The following is a 22,370-nucleotide window of genomic DNA, read 5'->3' as shown; positions in this document are numbered from 1 at the left end:
GTTCGAGTCCTGGCTGCTCCACTCCCCATCCGGCTTCCTGCTAATGCTCCAGGAAGGCAGTAGAAGATGGTCCAAGTGCTTGGGCCCTGCCACCCATATGAGAGACCCGGAAGAAGCTCCTGGCTCCGGGCTCCTGGCTGCGCCTGGCCCAGCCCTAGCTGCTATGGCCATTTGGGGAGTGAAGCAGATGGAAGATCTCTCTCTCTCTGTCTCTCCCTGTCTCTAACTCTGCCTTTCAAATAAATAAACGAATCTTTTAAAAAATTATAAATTCGTTCTCTCTGCTTGCTATGGGCTAGCGATCCTTGTCATTCTCAGGTCAGTTTCAGTAACTGGTTCCTTCTAAGAACTTCCCCCTCTACTCTGCGTTGTCAGATCTGCCGGCAGCAGCTTTCCAACGTTCTTTTCTTTTTTTATTTATTTTTTATTATTTTTGATAGGCAGAGTGGACAGTGAGAGAGACAGAGAGAAAGGTCTTCCTTTGCTGTTGGTTCACCCTCTAATGGCCGCCGCGCTGATCCGAAGCCAGGAGCCAGGTGCTTCTCCTGGTCTCCCATGGGGTGCAGGACCCAAGCACTTGGGCCATCCTCCACTGCACTCCCGGGCCATAGCAGAGAGCTGGCCTGGAAGAGGGGCAACCGGGACAGAATCCAGAGCCCCGACCGGGACTAGAACCCGGTGTGCCAGCGCCACTAGGCGGAGGATTAGCCTGTTGAGCCACGGTGCTGGCCCCAATGTTCCTTTCTAATCTCTTATGTTTTCTAGGAGTCCCTGTAATTCTTTTTCATTCCTTCTGTTGGTGAAACTAATGAGAATTTTTAAAAGATTATTTGAAAGGCAGAACAGAAGAAAAAGGAGACAGAGAGAGACAGAGGTCTCCTAGCTGCTGGTTCACTCCCCAGATGGCTGCCACGGTCCAACCTGAGCCTCAGGAAGCCAGGAGCTCCATGCTGGTCTCCCAGGTGGGTGCAGGGGCCCAAAGATTCCGGCTGTCTCCTGCCGCTCTCCCAGGTGCATTGGCAGGGAGCTGGGTTGGAAGTGGAGCAGCTGGGACTGTACCAGGCACCAGAGGTTGGCGGAACCTGCCGCACCACACCACAGCCGGCGTCAGCTCTGCTGTTCCTTTCCAATAACGCATTTTCTGTTCACTGATTTCTTGTTGTTCAACTGCGTTGACTTCTGCTCTCGCCTCCTGCTGGCCGTGGGTCTAGTTTCCTCCTCTTTTTCTTCGTTTTTGGGGAAAACGTTGAGACGACTGATTCGAGTTCGTGCTCGTTTCCCGACAGAGAACTACAAATGCCCTGACGCACCGTCCTGCCCGCGGCCGGGCGCTGACCGGCTGCCGGCCTCACGTGCACTGGGCTGAAATCTCTCACCTCCCTCGCACGTTAAGCCCTGGGTTATGTAAGAACTCCAATGACTTATTTAACTTCCCAATGTTTGTGAAGTACCCCAGCTTCTGTTGTTGACTCCAGTGTGATTCCATGGAACCAGAGTTAAAGTTTGCAAGGATGAAGGCCAGCTCTAGGGCAAAGCCGGAAGCGGGCCCCGCCCGTGCTGCCCCTGTCTGCGCCCTGCTCTGCGGGTCCCCTCCAGCCTCCACCCGCACGGCCCCGCCCGCGCCTGCCCTGCGCCCCACGGGATCCTCGGGGGGAGTGAGTGCCCCTCGCCCTTGTGGACTCCGCAGCTGCGTCTCCTCCAGTTCTGCCCGCGCCGCGTGGTGCCCCGGGCATCCGTTGTCTGCCGATCATTGGCCTTGGCGTCCCTGTCTCGCCTGAGCCTGCCGCCGGGGGCCAGCACACTCTCCTCCGCACCCCCGGCCCCGCCGGGCTCGTCCTCTGCCAGCGACAGCCCCTGCCTTTTGCTGCGGTCTTTGGTCCGCTTACACTTGGTGGATGACTGTGGCTGACCCGGGCTCCCGCCGGGCACTTGGCTGTCTCCCATGTCCTGAGATTTTGTGCTGTTGTCACGTTCCTTCCTGCTGCACTCCTTGGGTTTCACATGCATATTTTCCTTGTAGTGTCTATACACAGTTCAACTACACAGTATAAGTGCATACACGTGTGTATATTCATTTGAAAGAGAAAGAAAAATCGTGCATCTCCTGACTCACTGCCCAGATGCCCCAGTACCAGGGTTAGGTCTGGGTTGAAGCGTGGAGCCAGGAACTCCATCCAGGTTTCCCGCGTGGGTGACAGGAAGCCGAGCCGTAGCCTGCTGTTCCCCGGTCTGCATTGGCAGGAAGTGGGGTGAGGAGCGAGAGCTGGGCTCAGCCCAGGCACTCTGCTATGAACACAGGCAGCCCGAGGAGCACTGTGGCGGTCATGCCAGACGCCTGCTCCGCACACGCACACGCACACGCACACAGATATGCTGTTTACGTTCACACATGCATCTTCCTCCAAACGATCTGTCTCGTGTTGACCTTTCCCCTAATGGTCCATGGGAGCGCTGCCCTCTTCATGGGCAGTGAAGCCGGCAGCAGAGTTCTGTGGTCCTGTGCAGGTCTGGACCGCCCAGGAGGACGGCACCAGAGACGGCCTCCCTGCTGCGCTGCCTGGCCCCGCGGGGCTCCCGGGGCCTCTGGCGGCCGGCCCAGCAGCCCGCTGTGCACCTGCCCGTCACACACGGGCTTTGTTTCTCCATCTCTGAAGGCCACCTCTGTTGGAGCCAGAACTCCGGTGGGCAGTCACCTCCTGCCGCCCCCAGCCCCTGGCATCAGCTTCCGACAAGAACTCGGCCACTGCGCTTATCCAGCCGTCGGGGGCCGGGGGAGGGGGGGGGCTGCTTCTGCTGCTGCTTCAACACGTGTCTGTCTGCGACTTCAGACAGTTTGGGTTTGACAGACATCTCTTCAAACTCATGCTACCTGGAACTGGCTGACCTTTGTGGATGCACAGAATAATGTTTTCCATCAAATCGGTGAAGTTTTCCGACCACTATTTCTTCAAATATTATCCTCCCTTTCTCCCCTCTTTCTAGGACTCTCCTTAAGTAATATTTTTTAAAAAGATTTATTTACTTGAAAGGCAGAGTTGGGGGGGGGGGACAGGCAGAGAGGAGGGGGGAGAGAGAGAGAGGGAATCTTCCATCTGCTGGTTCACTCCCCAGATGCCTGCAATGGCAGGGGCTGAGCCCCAGGCCAAAGCCAGGAGCTTGGAGCTTCCTCCGGGTCTCCCACGCGCGTGCAGGGGCCCAAGCACTTGAGCCATCCTCTTCTTTTCCCAGGAGCCTCAGCAGGGAGCTGGACTGGAAGAGGGGCAGCTGGGGTCCCATCTGGCGCCCACATGGATGCCGGCTCTGCAGGCGGCGCCAGCCTCCCTAAGCACTCACTCTTGTGCTAATGATGGTGTCCCTGCTGTCCCACGGACTGTGTGACCCACTGAACGTCCACTCCCCGCTCTCCCTGTCCCCCGGACCGCGTGACCCACTGAACATCCACTCCCCGTTCTCCCTGTCCCCTGGACTGGATGACCCACTGAATGTCCACTCCCTGCTCTCCCTGTCCCCCAGACCGCGTGACCCACTGAATGTCCACTCCCCGCTCTCCCTGTCCCCCGGACCGCGTGACCCACTGAACGTCCACTCCCCGTTCTCCCTGTCCCCTGGACTGGATGACCCACTGAACGTCCACTCCCTGCTCTCCCTGTCCCCCGGACCGCGTGACCCACTGAACATCCACTCCCCGTTCTCCCTGTCCCCTGGACTGGATGACCCACTGAACGTCCACTCCCTGCTCTCCCTGTCCCCCAGACCGCGTGACCCACTGAATGTCCACTCCCCGCTCTCCCTGTCCCCCGGACCGCGTGACCCACTGAACGTCCACTCCCCGTTCTCCCTGTCCCCTGGACTGGATGACCCACTGAAGGTCCACTCTCCGTCCTCCCTGTCCCCCGGACCGCGTGACCCACTGAATGTCCACTCCCCGCTCTCCCTGTCCCCCGGACCACGTGACCCGCTGAACGTCCACTCCCCGTCCTCCCTGTCCCCTGGACTGGATGACCCACTGAACGTCCACTCCCCGCTCTCCCTGTCCCCCAGACCGCGTGACCCACTGAAGGTCCACTCCCCGTCCTCCCTGTCCCCCGGACCGCGTGACCCACTGAACGTCCACTCCCCGCTCTCTCTGTCCCCCGGACCGCATGACCCACTGAACGTCCACTCCCCGCTCTCCCTGTCCCCCGGACCGCGTGACCCACTGAATGTCCACTGCCCGTCCTCCCTGTCCCCCGGACCGCGTGACCCGCTGAACGTCCACTCCCCGCTCTCCCTGTCCCCCGGACCGCATGACCCGCTGAACGTCCACTCCCCGTCCTCCCTGTCCCCCGGACCGCGTGACCCACTGAACGTCCACTCCCCGCTCTCCCTGTCCCCCGGACCGCGTGACCCACTGAACGTCCACTCCCCGTCCTCCCTGTCCCCCGGACCGCGTGACCCACTGAACGTCCACTCCCCGCTCTCCCTGTCCCCCGGACCGCGTGACCCACTGAACGTCCACTCCCCGCTCTCCCTGTCCCCCGGACCGCGTGACCCACTGAACGTCCACTCCCCGCTCTCCCTGTCCCCCGGACCGCGTGACCCACTGAACGTCCACTGCCCGTCCTCCCTGTCCCCCGGACCGCGTGACCCGCTGAACGTCCACTCCCCGCTCTCCCTGTCCCCCGGACCGCATGACCCGCTGAACGTCCACTCCCCGTCCTCCCTGTCCCCCGGACCGCGTGACCCACTGAACGTCCACTCCCCGCTCTCCCTGTCCCCCGGACCGCGTGACCCACTGAAGGTCCACTCCCCGTCCTCCCTGTCCCCTGGACCGCGTGACCCACTGAAGGTCCACTCCCCGTCCTCCCTGTCCCCCGGACCGCGTGACCCACTGAACGTCCACTCCCCGCTCTCCCTGTCCCCCGGACCGCGTGACCCCCTGAGCGTCCTCCAAGGCGTCTGGTTGTCCTTTGCCAACTCTATTGCTCAGCACACTTTCTGATTGCAGAACTTCTACCTGGCTCTTCAAAAACACAGATTTCTGCTTCTTTTTGCCGTTCTCCCTGGTGAGGGGCACGAGCTCTTTGGACGTGTCATGGCCGCTCTCAGGGACGCCTGTGTGGGGGCCTCCTCACAGCTGGTTTAGAACGGGACAGCACACGCGGCGTCTGCACTGGGACCGACCCCTCCTCGCCAGATAGCCGCCGCTGCTGCTGGTCTCCCGGCTCCCCACAGGGTGTGACCACCATGCTCCTCTTCCCCGGGGCTCACCTTGGCTGGTCGGGGCTTAATGGCCCCTAATTACCAGCCAGGAGGCTGCCTTACCTGCTGGAGCTAGTAGGGGAGCCTCCACAATCCTTCAGGGAAACTCCTGTGTCCCGGCCTGCCTTCCCTCGGCTTGTGTCCTAGGGTCTCAAGGTCAGCCAGGGGTGACTGACAGGGCCTCCTGTCCCGTCCTCAGCGGGAGCACTGCGCGTGGCCCAATCCCAGCTGCACTGAGGGTGGGGTCTTGGCCGAGCAGCTGCGTGGCGGGCGGGGGGCTGGGTCCACTGTGCGTACAGAGCAGCTCCCCGCCACCTGAGGTCTGTCTGGTCACTCTCCACATTCCAACTGGGCTGGTTCAGTGATTTCCCTGTGTTTCTGCTGCTTTCTGGGGTGGTCCTCCCCTACAGTGGCCCCGGACTGCCCCCGGGGATGCTGGGGGAGGACTGTTCACCAGCGGAGCCGCGACGCAGCAGCCACAGCACTGTGGAATGGAGCCGCAGGCCCAGGCGGGGGTCCTGGCTGACCTTGGCATCAGTGTCCTTCTGTGGAAGCCGATGCTGTGCAGGCAGATCGGCCTGGCTGCGGGATTTTCCAGGGGTTGAATGTGGAAACGAGACATCGCACGTCAAAGCCACTTTGGGAAGCGGCCGCGTCAGCTGCTAACTGCTGCTCCACTGGGTTCTTGGCTGGCGGCACGGATGTGTCAGGCTGCACTGGGCACGGCTTTCCCAGCACTTCCAGCTGCCCCTGTCCTCGCTTGGGTACCACGCGTATCCACGAGTCCGGCACTCTGCTCCTCGGGACCCAGTGTCCCTGGAAGGGTCCATGCTTGGCGCCGGGGCCGGCCGGCCGAGTGCTGGGTGGTGCCCCAGGCCCTGGCTGCCCTCGCCATGTGGCCCCTCTCGCTGCAGGCGCCAGACATGGATGGCGGCCAGCAGTGGACCTGGTTCCCACTTTCTGTGCAGGACACAGCTCAGGGAGGCGCTCCCATGAGCGCGCATTCTCCAAGAGCGGAAGTGGAGGCAGAGGGCACAGAGCAGGCCTGCTCGCCGAGCTCCGGGAGGGAGCGACGCCAGCCTCCATGCAGCAGGGCGAGCGGTGCTCACGGCACCAGGAGACGCCGGGCGCCGCGTGCCGCCACTTTCCACGCCTGCTCACAAGCAGCGGCAGACATGCCGCAGACCTCAACAGCAGCGCCTCTGCTCCGACAGTGAAATGGAAGCAACTCTGCCAGGCCACGGCGCCCCACGAGGGAGGGGACAGCTGAGGGTGGCAGGCAGGTCAGCAGGAGCTGAAGGCGACGCCACTGAATCCCCTTCTATTTTTTTTAAAGATTTATTTATGTATTTATTTGAAAGACAGTTACAGAGAGGCAGAGGCAGAGAGAGAGAGAGAGAGAGAGAGAGGTCTTCCATCTGTGGTTCACTTCCCACATGGCCACATTGGCTGGAGCTGCGCTAATCCACAGCCAGGAGCCAGGAGCCTCCACCGGGTCTCACACATGAGTGCAGGGGCCCAAGAACCCGGGCCATCCTCCACAGCTTTCCCAGGCCACAGCAGAGAGCTGGATCGGAAGTGGAGCAGCCGGGACTCAAACTGGCGCCCACATGGGCTACTGGTGCTGGAATGCTCCTTCCGAATGCACAAGGTCCTTGCACTCAGGGTGAGATCTGGATTAGAAATACGAGGGCAGTTCAAGTTCATGGGGACACAGCACTAAACAGGTGAATCCAGGGCCAGCACTGTAGCCGCTGACTCAGCTGCCATCCTGTGGTCGCTGGTCCACGTTCCAGCTGCTCCACGTCCCATCCCAGCCCCTGCTAACGCGCCTGGGAAAGCAGCAGCAGAAGGCCTGAGTGCCTGGGCCCAGCACCCACACTGGGATGGATCCCAGGATCCTAGTCTTGGCCTGGCCCAGCCTTGGCCGCTGCAGCCATCTGGGGAGTGAACCAGCAGATGGAAAATCTGTGTCTCTCTCAATCTGTCTTTCCCTCTTTCTCTGTAATTCTTTCAAATAAAAATAAATAAGTCTTTTTTAAAAAAGCAAGATAAGTTCATGTTGGTGCCCCTAAAAAAAACAAATTCTGTGCAGTTTCTTTCCTGACAGTTTCCCTTCCTCTTTGGAGGCCGCTCGTGTGCATGGGCGTGGAAACCTTCTGCCCCAAAGCCATCTTCTTCTCTCCTTTCCCACGAGCTCTGTCAAGTGCCCAAAGCTGGTGCAGCTCCAATCACTGCTGCCGGTACTGTGACGAAGACCACCTGCGTGGCAGGGGCTCCGCGCAGGAGGGTGCTCCTGGCACGGTGGCAGCCCGCACACGCCGGCTTAGATAGCCTTGCTCAGTGCTGGCTCCCACCCCGCCCCGTCCACGATGCTCCTCTCGGGGGCAGCCCCGTGACTGCCGCTGCCCCGGAGCCAGAGCCCCGCACGTGCCCTGCGTGAGACCCTCCTGGGACCGCGTGTGGCTTTCCCACCAACACCCTCCCTGCATGGGGCCCACACGACAGACAGCTACACAGGAGCTGGGCTGTGCCGGCCGGCGTGTGCCCGAGTGTCCCAGGGACGGGTCCAGTGCCGGGCGGCGTGCACGGGGGCTCACCCGGGAGGATGACTGGCGGTTCTGCTCCAGGCCGGCCCTGGTGCCCTGTCAGAGCCTCCAGGAGGCGGCCTGCAGCCTGCTGGTCTCCCTCGCCCACAGCCCTCCGTGTCCGGGCGGCACGTGTGGGATCCCAGGCTGATTCCCGCCCAGCCGTGGGAGCGCCGACGCTGAGGAACCACGGCGCGGCTGAGCCGGCTGAGCCGTCTGCTCCCCGTCACTCGCAGCCTGTGTCGGCGGGGAGGCCCCGGCGTGGCGCCCTGCCAGCTCCCTGACTTTCCATGAGGAAACCCTTTTGTTCTCTCCCTGCGCGGCCGGGGCTCAGGAAAGAAGGGGCGGGCGGGAGAGCCGCGCACAGCCCAGACTGGAGCAGACGCTGCCCCCACCGTCTACCTGCTTGTTGTTTTAATGACATCAAAGACTGAGGGGTGCGGGGTGCTGCAGGGCTCTGAAAGGCCCGATTGTTGCAGAGGCTGCGGGCGAGGAGGCGCCGGGCCACGTCAGCAGCTGTGGCCACTCCCAGCACATGCACACGGACGGGAGCCAAGCGCGCACGTGTGTGCGGGCTGCCAGGCCCACTACACCCAAGTCAAGGAGCACAGTGGGCGCCCGGTCTGGTGCCCTCAGTGTGCAGTGCCTGGAAGCACCACGGTTTTGGAAAAGGAGTTCCCGCACAGCTTTAGGGCCCATCTTCTACAAAATCTACATTTCAAACACTGTGAGGTCCATTACACCAATGTGCTAAGAAGGTGCCTTTGTGGCTACGACAGGCTTGACAATTCTACATTCTACTTAGAAAGCAAAGTAGAGAGTTTCATGGTTACATGTATTTATAGACCAAATACTTTGACACAGAGGGGGAGAGAGAGAGGGAGGGAGAGGGAGAGAGGGATGGAGGGAGAGAGGGAAGGAGAGAGAGACAGAGAGAGAGAGAGAGAGGGAGAGAGGGAGAGAGAGGGAGGGAGGGAGGGAGAAGGGAGAGCGAGATGCTAGAGATCCATCCACTGGCTGCCTCTCCAAATGCCCACAACAGCCAGAGCTGGGCCGGGCTGGTACCGGGAGCCGGGGGCTCCGCCCAGGTGACCGACAGGGGCCCAGGCACTGGAGCCCCCTGCGCCTCCCGGGTCTGTGTCCGCAGGAGACTGGAGTCAGGAGGCAGAGAGGAGGATGGCGCCGGGCGCTGGTGCGGGGTGTGGGCACCTTCACCTGGGCAGAGCGCCAGCCTCCAGACCCAGTGCTTCTGACACAAAACCCGAGAGCCTGCATAACTGAGGAAACAGGCCATCTGAGAGCGGCCGGGTTTGGTTTTGAGATAACGGGAGTGTGGCCCAGCGCCCAGCAGCCGGAGGAGCCTGTGGTCAGCCTGAGAGCGCACCCCCCCCCCCCCCGGAGGCGCCCAAGGCCGGCTGGGCGGAGCAGGACTAACCCCTTCATCCTGACTCCCAAAGCAGCACCCATACGAGGGCCCTTCAAACGCTCCTGGAACACGCGTGTGAGCAGACGGCACGGAGCAGCCGAAACCGAACTTTCCATGAGATTTTCTGAAGAACTTTTCAAAGTTCTCCCATGCAAACAAGTTCTTTCTCACTCCTGCTGGGCCTGGCTTTGCCCCCAAGCACACCGCGCCGCCTGGGGTCACAGGGCCCGGCCTGGCTGTCCACCTCAGAAGGCACGGCTGAGGGGCCGGGTAAGCTGCGAGCCGCCACCCTGTGTGCACCAGTCTAGCCCGTTTCCCATCCAGCTCCCTGCTAATGCGCCCGGAACAGCAGTGGAACACGGCCAAGTGCCTGGGCGCCCGCACCCACGTGGGAGACCTGATGGAGCTCCAGGCTCCTGGCTTCAGCCTGGCCCAGCCCCGGGCACTTGGAGAGAGAACCAGCAGATGGTAACTCTTTCAAATAAATAAAGAAAAGCACAGCTGGGAGCCACAGGGAGAGGCCAGCGAGAGCTGTGCCTTCCTCGGCCATCTACAGGGGCCGCCGAGCCACTTCTGGTCCCCGTGCACCCCCGTCTGTGGCTCTGCAAAGCCCCGGGCCCTGGCCAGCACCGCAGTGGAAGCGTGCAGGAGACAGCAGCTCGGCGGCGGGAGCAAGGCCCACGTTGGATCCGAGGCACAGGGCCCGGGCCTGCATGGTCAGCGGTGAACAGAGTCTGCGTCCCCTCCCAACGGGCACCGCGGTCCCCGCAGTGAAAGCCGGTGAGGGCACTGACTCGCCCTGTCCGAGTCCACCTGAAATGAACAGACGCCAGCTTTCCGGCTCAGTCTGCTGCTCCCGTTCTCTCGGGGCTCCCTCCCTGGGAGGCTCTAAACTGGGTTCCCAGAGCTCAGACCTGCCCACCCCACCTCCCCACTGAGCTGCACCTCAGGCTACATCAATAAACACCCAGGGAGCCTGTGCGGTGGGTGGGGGTGCAGGAGGCCCCCACAGCCTCCACCTGCGGCCTGAGCCCTGGCTCACCGGGACCCAGGCTGCCGAGTCACGCGCCACGGGCTTCTCGGCCACTTGTGCTCTGAGGGCGCAGGGGCACGTCCTTACTTATTTGTGAGATGGGGGGGGTGGCTATGGAGAGACAGAGATGGAGACGGAGACGGAGAGCGCTCACTGGCTCACTCCCCAAACTCCTGTCGCAGCTGGGGCCCAGTGCCGGGTCTCCAGTGCCCTGGTGCCACACGGAGTGCCCAGCAGCAGGGGCCAGTCTGGAGCCGGGGACTCTGCTGTGGGCTGCAGGCTTCCACGGGGTCTCACCTGGAGCTCTGTCCGGTGAATCTAAATGAACGGCGGCCACGCACAGTGCTGAAATTGGGCGCCGGCAAAGGACCAGCCACCCTTGGGCTCCTTGCCCGCCCCTCCCCCGTCAGACCTGGGTCCCCTGCCCGCAGCGCAGGTCTGTGTTCCATGCTGCGCCCTCATGGATGGACCTGGGACCCACCTGCCCAGATGTGAGGAGGGGCTCTGAGACCAAGGACCTGGGGGAGTCCAAGGTGGTCTGCAGGTGGAGGCTGCCCCCCACAAGTGCCCCCTGCAGCTCCTGCCCCTGCTCCACCCCACCCAGCCCTGGAGAAGCAGCGGCAAGGTTCACAACCAGGGTCTCCTGCCACACGGCCCGGGTGGAGCGAGAGCCGGCGGGGCTGCTGCTCGGGGGCCGGGAGCCCAGGGCCCCTCCTGGGGGCCTGGGAAGTGACCTCACCCCTGTGGCCCGGACCCCTGCGCTCCCTCAGCCTCAGGTGTGTGCCCAGGAAGAGGTAGCTGCACACGGGGTTCAGCAGGTACCCTTTGTCCCCAGCCCAGCAGCCCCGAGGGAACCGTCTGCTCCCCCCGGCAGGCCCGCGGAGCCCCACATCCAGCTGCCAGCTGCTGCCAAGGGCCTCCACCACGACCCCAACCCTCCGCTCTGAGCGGGTGGCCCAGCATCGCGAAGGAGAGCAGACGGCAGAGGACGGCACAGACTGGCCCTCGGACTGCCTGAGGGTCCCCAGGACCAAGCTGTGGCCTGAGGGGTCAGCAGGGCACGTGGGGCTGAGCCGAGGCTGGCCTCTGACCAGGGGCGCGGTGGAGCCCAGGCAGCGAGGGGTGCCGCCGGCTCAGGAGCGGAAAGGCTACCCAGGAGGGGCCGCCCGGTCAGTAGGGGCTCGGGTGGGGCCAGAGTGGGGTCCTGAAGGCCCCTAGACTTGGGGGAGGAGCTTGCTCGTGGCAGGTGGCTCCAGTCTGGCTGCCCTTGCGGGGTGGGGGCTCCGCTGCAGGGCCCGGGCCTCAGCGTTCCCGTGCACATGGACACTCCCCCACGCACACCCCAGGGCACACATCTGTGCTCTCAGCCCCCGGGGACTGGCAGGCCTCAAGGCCAGCTCTCTCGCCCAGCTCTGACCTGTGGAACAAGGCCAGGGTCCTTCCCCTCCAGCCACGTCCCCACGACACTCCTGCTAGGACCGCGCCAGCGCCGCATTTACCACGTGGAACAGGCCTGCACACACCGCACTGTGACAACGCGGCATCTGGCCTCCGTTGCCCAGGGTGGGAGTCCAGGGCCAGCTGCACGGGGCCTCCGCGAAGCTGTCCTGCCTCAGCACTGCCAAGGCCTGGGCAGGGTGGACAGAGAGGACGTATCCTGTCCTCTGTAGCCCCAGCTGCGGCACGACGACACCAGCACGTCTGGGGACAGCAGAGCCGCGGCCCTGGAGGCACACGCACCAGTATCCTCCCCAAACTGAGAGCGCGCCTGGGCAGAGCGTCCGGCTGGGCAGACACAGGGTCTGTGTGTGCTAAGAAAGCTGCGCGGCGTGACTGACAGGGCGGCTGTGGCCCAGTCACCAGCTGGGTGGACTTGTCCCATGAGAAGGGCACTCGGCACAGCCTGCACACACAGGTTATGCCGCTGGCACTGCCCCGCGGGCACAGTGAGCCTGCCGAATGCTGCCAAGGGCGGCCATCGAGGGAGGCGCAGGCCTGGGAAGGCTGGGGTGGACAGAGGTGTGCTCACTCCAAGGCCGGCGCTGGGCTCAGGGCAGAGAGATTTCTGACACAAGCAATGGCAGGAGCCCTGCTAGAAGCTGACAGCCTCATGTCGGGGTGCAGGCGCGGAGTGAGCGGCGCTGGAGCAGACAGGAGACCGCGGTGCACGGGAGCCCCTGCCCACCCTGGCTCCAGGGCGCGTGCTGCCCCCCTCGCCGTGCAGGCTGGAGACGCTCGCCTGCTCCCGGGGAGGCGCCTGTCAGGGAGGAGGCGGTGCTGAGCTCCCGTGGGGCCAGGGGCTCCTGCACACTCTTCCCTCCACGAGCCCTTGGAACACATTCAGGGCCTGGGGGCACTGGACCTGGGCCCACAGCTCCCACAGACCAGCTGCAGGGAGGGGGCTGGGGCCCCACCTCAGAAGCTGGCAGGCCACGTGTGTGGGCGTCCCTGACACTGTCCCAGGCCCCCCTGCTCCAGGCGTGCACCCTGGTCTGGGGAACAGCTCGGATCTGGGAAAACCGCCGGCGCCCCTGTAGACACCCCCAACGCTCGCACACGCATTCTGAGCAGGCCCCGGAAAACATGGCACTGACTCCTAGGAACAGATGGCCCTGGCTGTGGGTCAGCTGCCAATCACCATGGCACACGGGCCACGTGCACGTCATGGTGCCTGCATCCCTGGACTACAGTGTGCCAGCACACGAGGGGAGTGACTCTAAAGTATATACACACACACACATGCCTACACACATGTACACAGACACACACACATATACACAGGCACACACAGGTACACACAAACATACATACACACAGGCACACACATACACACAGGCACACACATGGAGACACACACGCACACACAGATATAAACACATACACGCACACATATACACAGGCACACACATGGAGACACATAGACACAGACATACACACAGGCACACACACATACACACACAGGCACACACACACAGGCACACATACACACAGGCACACGCATGGAGACACACGCACACATACACATAGATACACACATACACGCAGCACACATACACACACATACACACACATACAGGCACACATACACACACGCATACACAGACACACAGGCACACACACAGACACACACACGCACACACACAACGCAAGGAGCAGGATGAGGCCGTGCTCATCAGCACTGCAGGACGCGGCGCTCACAGATCTCACTCACAGCCTGGCCTGGCTGTGGCAGGGGCTCCAGGCACCGCCCTTCCCAGCAATGTCCCCTGTGCGGTCAGCAGAGCTCTGTCGCTGTCCCACCCACTGAGCTCCAGGCCCCTCGCAGTGAGGCCATCACGTAACGACGGATCACCAGGCTTGGGCGCCCTCATGATGCCAGGACCCGGGGCACCTGGCGGGAGCCACGTCCGGCAGGGGCCCCTCCCTCCAGCTTGAATGTCCTGGGCCAGCACCCATGGCCTCTGCTCTGCCCACCCCACCGCCGGTTCACCAGACGGAGCTGACGCGGCACAGCACCGAGCGCACGCGCTGGGGCCCACGCCTGTGTGGCCACGGCACTTACCATCGTCCAGGTACAACTGGTCCAACTCCTCAGGTTCACGCTTGACCGTTACAGGAATAGGGGCCAAATTACTACTGTCCTCACGCACCTCTGGCAGTGGCCGTGGCCCAGCGGCTGCAAACTCACGTCCTTGAACCTTCGGCAGGTGGTGCTGCGGGTGGCCGGTCGCCGGAGGGAGGGCCTGGCCGTGGGGCTCTTGGGTGGCGGGCGGAGGTTGACAAGAGGGGCTGTTGGGACAGAGTGAGTGTTGGTGACCAAGGGAGCGGCTACTGCTCGGAGGAGGACTCACCTGCGGCTGCAGGACGGGGGCCGGCGGCTCGGGCGGCCCAGGGTGCACGGCCAGCGCTCCCGGCACCTCCTGGACGGGGGGCACCTCTCCGGCCGGCTGCTGCAGTCCCAGCTGGCCGAGGCCCTTAGTGTAGGCCACGGAGGACAGGTCATGGAGCTTTGGGCTGGCGAGGGGCGGCGCTGGCATCAGGGGGCCCCGCGGAGGGCAGGCAGGGAAGCCGGCCAGCAGGCAGGAGCCGGGGTCGGGCGGCGCGGGGAGCTGCTGGCTGTAGCAGGGCCTCGGGAGCGGGCTCAGGCCCTGGCTCGTTGGTCCACAGGTCAGCGCCGGCTCGTAGTCATCGGTGGGCTCCGTCTTTATAATGGGAACTGCTAGGACGAGAAAAAGTCCACTCAGCGCAGGCTGCAGACAGCTCACAGGACAAAGCGAACCCGAAGGTGCCTCCACCCCCAACAGCTCTGAGTCGTGGGCTGTGGAGCCCGCATGGGAGCCGCCCCGCGCCGACTGTGGCCGAAGCCCGCACGGCACACGGCAGCGGACGTGGGGACCCGGAGGCGCTGCTACTGCTGCTGCTGCTGGCAGAGCCCAGTGACCCTGCACACGGCACGGACGGCTGCCGGCCACCAGTGAGGCCCACGGAGCCGTCTGTCATCACTAAGCAGGCCCCTCCCGTGGCGGGAGCACCTCCTAGCCCTGTCTGTGCTCGTGGCAGCTCTGCCCCACAGCACCTGCCCCAGGGCCCTAATGAGCTCCTCCAGGCCGGGGGCTGGCACAGCGGCCCCAGGCTCCTGGCTCAGGGCCGGGGCCCCTGCATCTGGGGGGTGTGACCACACATGGCCCAGGTGCCCCACGTCCAGAGAAGAGAAACCTCCCACGGAGCGCTCCGGCCAGCACGCCCACACATCTGTTCCCCATCAGGCTGGGTGCCTGTGCGTCACCCACAGCTGTGAACAATACACACGGAGTCTTCCAGAAGCTCGGCTGCAGTGGGAGGGCTGGTGCTAACCAGAGAACCCCTCACTGGGAAGTGCCGATGGGTCCCGGCGACAGACGCTGCCAGGCACACCCAGGCAGTAACGGCTGGGGCCCCGCCGTGCTGTCCCCCGCACCCGCCTCCCGGTCCCTGCTCACCGCCCCTGCACTTGGACAGCGGGCAGCAGTGAGGCAGCCAGTGCTGGCCCCGGGCTGGGGAGCTTCCCGTGCCCCCGGGGACACGCGGAGCCACAGCTGGGGTGTGAGGATTGCCCATCAGCCACGTTCACTGCTCAGACGCTGTGGCGCTGTGGCCCACAGCCAGGCTGCCCTGTGCGCCAAGGCCCTGAAGACAGGCAGTGGTGCTGCATCCAACCGGAGAGCCACTGGCCGCTCCCAGCGGGACCCTCAACTGCTGCCGTTCAGTCAGGGGAGCGGGCCGGCCCCCAGAGGCTGAACCTGGTGGATGGGGATGCCCGTGTGTTGGCTCTGACACAGGTGGGAGGGTTTATCCTCAGTGGCCTGCACCTCTGGACGCCTGCAGAGCCAGCTTTGGCTGGCAGAGGAGGGGTGGGGCGGGCTGGCCACACAGGGCAGGCAGGGGCTGCTCATGGCTGGGCCAGGCCGCCGCCCGTCGCGGAGACCCCCGTGGAGCCCTCCGTGGAGGCCTGATCAGCGGGGCCTCCACGGCTTCCCTCAGCCCAGCCTGGCCACGGGGCGGCGGGTGCCCCTCCTGGGCTGGGTCTCTTGCCAGGCAGACGGGGAGGGGCCGGCTCCCCGCGAGGCTCGCCAGACCGCTGTGCGAGGGGAGGGGTGGGGACGGCTGCCAAGAGTGAGATGGACGTCCTCACACTTAACAGGAAACAGCGTCGTAACCCAATTCATCTCCCAGCATGGGCAGGCGGCCGTCGCCCAGCCCTGGCTGGGGCCGCCCCTTCCCCAAGCAGGGCCTGTGAGCACTGGAAGGCCCTCTGTCTGGAACTCAGGGCTGCGTCAGCGGCGAGCCCGCCCCCAGCTCTGCGGCTCTGCAGGGGGCGTCCCAGGAGCCGCCCTGCGTCCAGGATGGTGAGGCCTGCACGTGGTCAGCTAGCTGCTCACTGTGGGCACAGCTGTCGCTGAAAACGGCCCCCGGGATGTGAATACGGCAAAGGCCAGGCTCTAAGTACGGGATCGCCCTCCCGCCGGATTCCCAGCCGGGCCCAGCCTCCGACGCCAGACCACCCCCCATCACAGGCAGTGAGGCCGGGCCAGGCCACCAACGCCAGAAGCCACAGAGGCTGGGCACCGAGCGGACCAGGCGCGTCCGCCTCGGCAGTGAAAGCGGTCGCTCTGCGGCCTGTTCAAGGCCACCTGGTGCCCACGGCACTGGGGACGCAGAGGGTCCAGGGTGCCGGGGCACCAGCGACTCTTTCCACAGGAACAGTGCATCCTGCAGTGCTGCTGGGACCTGGCTTCCTACCTACTGGTGCAGAGCAACCCAGGACCGGCACGCTGGGCTGGGCGCCGCGGTGGGCACAGGCCCTGCGGCACAAGCAGTGCCCCTCCCCGCCCGTGTCCCCTGGGCCTGTGCTGCCGGCCCTGGGGGGCACCGTGTGACAGGAAGCTCCTAGAGCTGAGGCGGGGCAGCAGTGAGCGCCCCAGCCGCACCCCTGCCCTGTCCTCTGGGACAGGCATCAGGTGTGTGGTTACGTACGGAACACGCCCTGAGCCCTGAACGGCCAGTCCAGGGCTGGGCCCCGAGACAGTGCTGGCCCCCTGGGAGACACCTGGGGGCAGCACCCTGGGCTCCCGGGCCAGGTGCACACAGCATGACCCAGAGCCTGCAGCCAGAGAGCTTCCTGAGCACCCGATACCCCAAGCCTGGTCCTGTCCCCCACAGGGCAAGGGTGGGCGTGGTGAGGCGGGCCAGCTGCCTCTCCCAGCCGTCGCCCCAGGCAATGCGCCTCTCCCCGGGGCCTTTGTGGTGCACAGACGCAGGTCATGGCAAGTGCCCCACACGGGTGTCAGCCCCCGCTGTCCACGCCACGCCGGGGCCCTTCTGAAACCTCCTGTGTGGCTGCAGGCAGCTGGGGTTTCACAAGCCGCTGCTGAGGCTGTCAGAGAGCAGGGCCAGCCCCCAGAGCTCCAGGGCCACACCGCTGAGGCTGTCAGAGAGGGCGGGGGGGGGGGGGGCAGCCCCCAGCGCCCCAGGGCCATACCCCCCAGCGCCCCAGGGCCACACCGCTGAGGCTGTCAGAGAGCAGGGCCAGCCCCCAGCGCCCCAGGGCCACACCGCTGGGCTGTCAGAGAGCAGGGCCAGCCCCCAGCGCCCCAGGGCCACACCGCTGAGGCTGTCAGAGAGCGGGCCCAGCCCCCAGCGCCCCACGGCTGCAAGCGGAGCCTTCAGCTTCCAGGCTCGCCCAGCAGATGTCACAGACGGGCCCCTAGCGGAGACCAGGCGCCCGCCCTGTGCGAAAGGACGGCTGTCCCCGCGTCTCCCTCAACCTCCCTGGGCCAGGTGGTGCAGAGGCGGCCAGCGCCTGGGCCCCTCTCGCCTGCCCCCTCCCCAGCCCCAGGCCCTTGTGCCAAGGACCTGCCTCGGCCACAGACCCTGTGGTCTGTGATGGGACGAGGCAATCCTGCATCCGTCTGCGGTGGCCACGCGTGTGCCAGGCTCTGTCCACGGAGGGCGGCACCCTGCTTAGAAAGCAGGAAGGCTGCAGGTCAGCTCCCCCAGCAAACCCTCGCTGGCCTGTGTCCCCGTCTGGGTCTGGCAGAGCCCCCAGGGCCGCCCCCAAAGGACTCAAAGGGACAGAAAAGCCCCAGGCCCCAGGCACACCACAGCAGACGCCTCTCAGGGCAGGGCAGCCACAGGGCGCTGTCTGCCAGGCCATCTCCCTGGACATGAGACAGGCAGCAGGCTCTACCCACCACGGACATAGCAGTGAGGCGTGTGGCACCCAACAGCTCCCTGCTCCCAACCTGCGTGGTGTGGGCGGGGTCAGGCGAGCAGCAGGGGGCTGGGCGCAGGGTTTCGACGTTTGCAGACCCTCCCACAGGCACAGCACCGTGTCCTTCCGGAAGTCGACCCACAGCCTGGAGGCGCGGGGGCCCAGGTCTCAGGGTGCCAAGCGGCGTGGCAGGAGGCTGGGCCGGGTCTGCGACCCCCCCTGCTCACTGCACCACTGAGCGACCCCAAACGCCTGAGCTTGAATTACTTCACCAGGTGCGTCCTGCGCGGGAACAAAAGCCGTCTGTTCCAGGCGGGGCCTGGGAAACAAAGGCGGGATTGTCCCAGCTCCCTGCCCACGCTGCGTCAGCGTCCACAGCCAGAGGCGCGACTGCAGCCGGGGCTGTCCGAGGGCGGAGGGGCTGCAGCCGCAGGCCGGTGGGCAGGGGCACCCCGGCCCAGGGTGGTTAGGCCAGAGGCGGGGCTGTGCACTCCATCCGTCCTCGCGGGCACCTGCTCCAGGGCTCCAGGGCTCAGAGACTCAGGGCGGACTTCCCTAAGGCCCACACGGCCCACCCCGCCCCTCCTAGGAGCCCAACACTGGGCGGGAGCCAGGCCGGTCTTGCTGTCTGTGGGGCACCGGCCCATGGCTCTTCTCCAGGGGACAGCTTCGGAGACTCCGCCGCCGCCCCGGGCAGCTGGTGCAGAGCTGGTCAGCACAGGCCACACGGCCAGAACCACACGACGGGGTCGCTCCCAGCAGCTGCTAGGCCGCCCTGTGCTTCTCTCTGCAGCGTCCTTGCGAGCAGCTGCGTGCCCAGGGCTCACGCCTCTGGTAGCCCCCAAGGTGGGACACAGGGGTCGCCTCTCCCCGGGGTCTTCTGACCGCAGCTGCTTCAGAACTGGGCGGCCCCCGGCCCGCAGGTTCCCAGGCAGAGCTCCCCAGCCCGCGTCCCGCTCGGCTGCAGCGTGCCGCGGCCACTTTCCCGCCCTGGCTGACCACACTTCCACTGTGGCTCCCGGACCCCCTGCAGGACAACACGCCCAGCTCAGGGTCTGTCCTCGGGCCACACGGCGCACACACCAGTGCTTGTCCCCTCGCTGTGCCTGCCCTCATCTCCGAAGTCTGGGGCCATTTCCCCCTCACATCCTGTCCTGTGTCTGCACACGCAGGGCCCAAGGAAGCTCATGGCGAGTGTGCACACGTGTGTCCACATGCATGTGTGTGCATGTGTGCTAGTGTACATGTACACACATGTATGTGCCTTGTGTAGTGTATGCATGTCCATGAGTCCACATGTAAACACGTGTGTGCACGTGTGTCCACGTGCGTTTCCTGTGAGGTGGCTAAGATGCCTGCATTATCACTTAGCATTAGGGGTCCATGCCTCTCTGGTCATCTTAATCTGAGTCCTCCTACCACGGGGAGACCTGCTGGGAGCCGGGCTGCAGGCAGGGACCTGCGGCCTCTACAGTGGGACCCTCACAGGTGAGCGCTGGTTCTCAGCGCCTCTACAGCGTGAGGTTTAATATGTGGGAGTAGAACATGAAACACAGCCCAGCGGGCTGAGCCACTACTCGATACACTGGCACCCCCAGCAGAGCACTGGTTCGAGCCCCAGCTGCTCCACTTCCAATCCAATTCCTGCCAATGCACCTGGGAAAGCAGCCAGTGACGGCTCAAGTGCTTAGGCCCCTGCACCCATGTGGGAGACCCACATGGAGTTCCTGGCTCCTGGCTTCAGTCCGGCCCAGCCCCAGCCGCTGTGGGTATTTGGGGAGTGAATCAGCGGACGGAAGATCTCTCTTCCGTCACTCTGCCTTTCAAATAAATACGTAAAACTAAAAGAAAAGAGACAATGGGATCCTCACTTTTTGGCTGGAACGGCGTGCATCCGGGGACCTGGGAGACCACAGCAGGAGCCTCGCCAGCCCAGCCAGGCCTGCAGGGGACATGGGGCGCCAGGTCCTCTGCACACAGCAACGCGGCTATCCTGTGGTCAGGCTGGCTTGGAAGAACGTCCACACGTCCACAGGGCCAGCCACACTGCTGAGCGCAGGAGACGCCAGCAGCTGGAGTGGCCGGCTCACCTCTGAGCTGACCCGAGGCCACCATGGGCCCACTGCCCATTCTGTTTTCCCACCATCACCACGAGACTCAGCTTCTCATCAGAAGAGACCCTGGGCTGGGAGCAGTGCCAGTTCCCTGCGGCGCCCTGGGCACTGACGGCGGGGCTGGGGGGTGGGGGCTGGAGGTCCCCACAGAAGTGAGGGCTTCTGTCTCCGAGAAGAGGTTAGGGAGGGCGGGACGTGGAGGTGGAGCGCGGCCCCAGCCCCTTGGCCACAGGCCGGCTCCACCACGGACGGGGCTGGTTCACTCTCACTCCAAGCACACACCGTCCCCTGGGAAGGTGGCGGCCGAGGGGCTGTGCCCTGCACACACAGAGATGTGCAAACCAGAAAAAGGGCGCAAGTTCTGGGCTGAGCCAGCAGAAGCTGAGTGTGAGGTCAGTGCTAGGCATCCAGAGGACTGCGGCTGGCCGGGCAGTGCACACACAGGCTGCTGGCCGCAGCGCGTCCACAGGACACTGCTGTTGAGGCCTTGGGCACACACGCCAGCCAGGCCTCCTGAGATCAGAGCCTCAATCGACAAGCTGCTCGTCGGGGCCTCAAGCCTGGGCCTCTGGCCAGGCCGCAGGCCCGCTGTGTCACCAACGCGCCCCTAGCAGCCCTGCGCTCCATCGAGCCCGGGCCCAGCTCCCCTTCTGTGGGCCTCCCCTCTGGCACTATGATTTCTGGACCCAACAGCACAAACAACACTGAAACCCAGGCCCCTGCCTGCCCCTCCAGGTGGAGGTGGATTCCAGGCGCGGGGCTCACCGGCAGCCGCCGGGGGTGGAGTTGGCTCCTCTCCATGAAGTGCAACTCCTGCCTCCCTGCTATTCAACCGAAGGGGACCGCAGGCCAGCACTGGCCTCTCTCCTGGCCCCTCGGGCACAAGTGGGTCTCATCACAGCAGGGCAGTGTGTCCTGTGGACGGTCTGGCCATGCAGGGGACCTCCTAACACTGGCCACGCTCGCTCACACAGGGGCCCAGGAGATACAGCGGCAGCACCAGAGCCCACAGGAGGACGCGGCCCTTGCAGGCGGGCGACTGGCACCGGTCAGACAACAGAGCTGAGCCTGGCGGACCCAAGAGCATGTGGCTCCCACTGCTCCGTCCTGGGGCCCGAGAGCCTGTGGCTCCCACTGCTCCGTCCTGGGGCCCGAGAGCCTGTGGCTCCCACTGCTCCGTCCTGGGGCCCGAGAGCCTGTGGCTCCCACTGCTCCGTCCTGGGGCCCGAGAGCCTGTGGCTCCCACTGCTCCGTCCTGGGGCCCGAGAGCCTGTGGCTCCCACTGCTCCGTCCTGGGGCCCGAGAGCCTGTGGCTCCCACTGCTCCGTCCTGGGGCCCGAGAGCCTGTGGCTCCCACTGCTCCGTCCTGGGAAGCACTGGCTGCACGCCAAGCTCTGATCACAGCTGGGCTTCTTCTGTAAAGAGGCCCCCAGGCCCTGCCCCACTCGAGCCAGGGAGCACGCAGCCTCCAGGGGCCCCAGGCCACGTGGATGCCATCACCCAACCCAATGAGACTGGCGCACCAGAATCCTCACTTCAAGACGGGGCTCCTGGCCCCACACCACGGCCACACAGCTCCTTCTTCCGCCCAAAGACAATGCAGGCACAGGTAGAGGCATCCACCACGAGAAACCTAGACAGCTCTGGGGGGAGGAAGACACCCCTCCACGGCTGTGACCCGGGGCTCTGGGGGGGGGGGAGAGACTCCCCCATGGCTGTGACCCGGGGCTCTGGGGGGGGGAGAGACTCCCCCACGGCTGTGACCGGGGGCTCTGGGAGGGGGGAGGAGGACACCCCCACGGCTGTGACCTGGGGCTCTGGGTGGGGGAAGAGACTCCCCCACGGCTGTGACCTGGGGCTCTGGGAGGGGGGAGGAGGACACCCCCACGGCTGTGACCCGGGGCTCTGGGTGGGGGAAGAGACTCCCCCATGGCTGTGACCTGGGGCTCTGGGAGGGGGGAGGAGGACACCCCCACGGCTGTGACCTGGGGCTCTGGGAGGGGGGAGGAGAACACCCCCACGGCTGTGACCTGGGGCTCTGGGGGGTGAAAGACTCCCCCACGGCTGTGACCTGGGGCTCTGGGGGGTGAAAGACTCCCCCACAGCTGTGACCTGGGGCTCTGGGGGGAGAGAGACTCCCCCATGGCTGTGACCTGGGGCTCCGGGGAGGAAGACACCCCTCCACGGCTGTGACCTGGGGCTCTGGGGGGGGGAGAGA

General features: G+C 64.8%; 1 protein-coding gene across 1 annotated transcript in view; it reads right to left on the bottom strand.

Moving 5' to 3' along the window:
- The window catches only part of NFATC1 (nuclear factor of activated T cells 1), a 123,189-nt gene that overhangs the window by 26,082 nt on the left and 74,737 nt on the right, over nucleotides 1–22,370 (bottom strand). Inside the window, 1 exon segment of the mRNA XM_062201825.1 lies at nucleotides 13,851–14,504. Within this exon segment, the coding sequence (XP_062057809.1) occupies nucleotides 13,851–14,504 (654 nt within the window).

Source organism: Lepus europaeus, chromosome 9 (assembly GCF_033115175.1).
Source record: "Lepus europaeus isolate LE1 chromosome 9, mLepTim1.pri, whole genome shotgun sequence".
NCBI classification, from domain to species: domain Eukaryota; kingdom Metazoa; phylum Chordata; class Mammalia; order Lagomorpha; family Leporidae; genus Lepus; species Lepus europaeus.
This window is presented reverse-complemented; position numbering and strand designations above follow the sequence as displayed.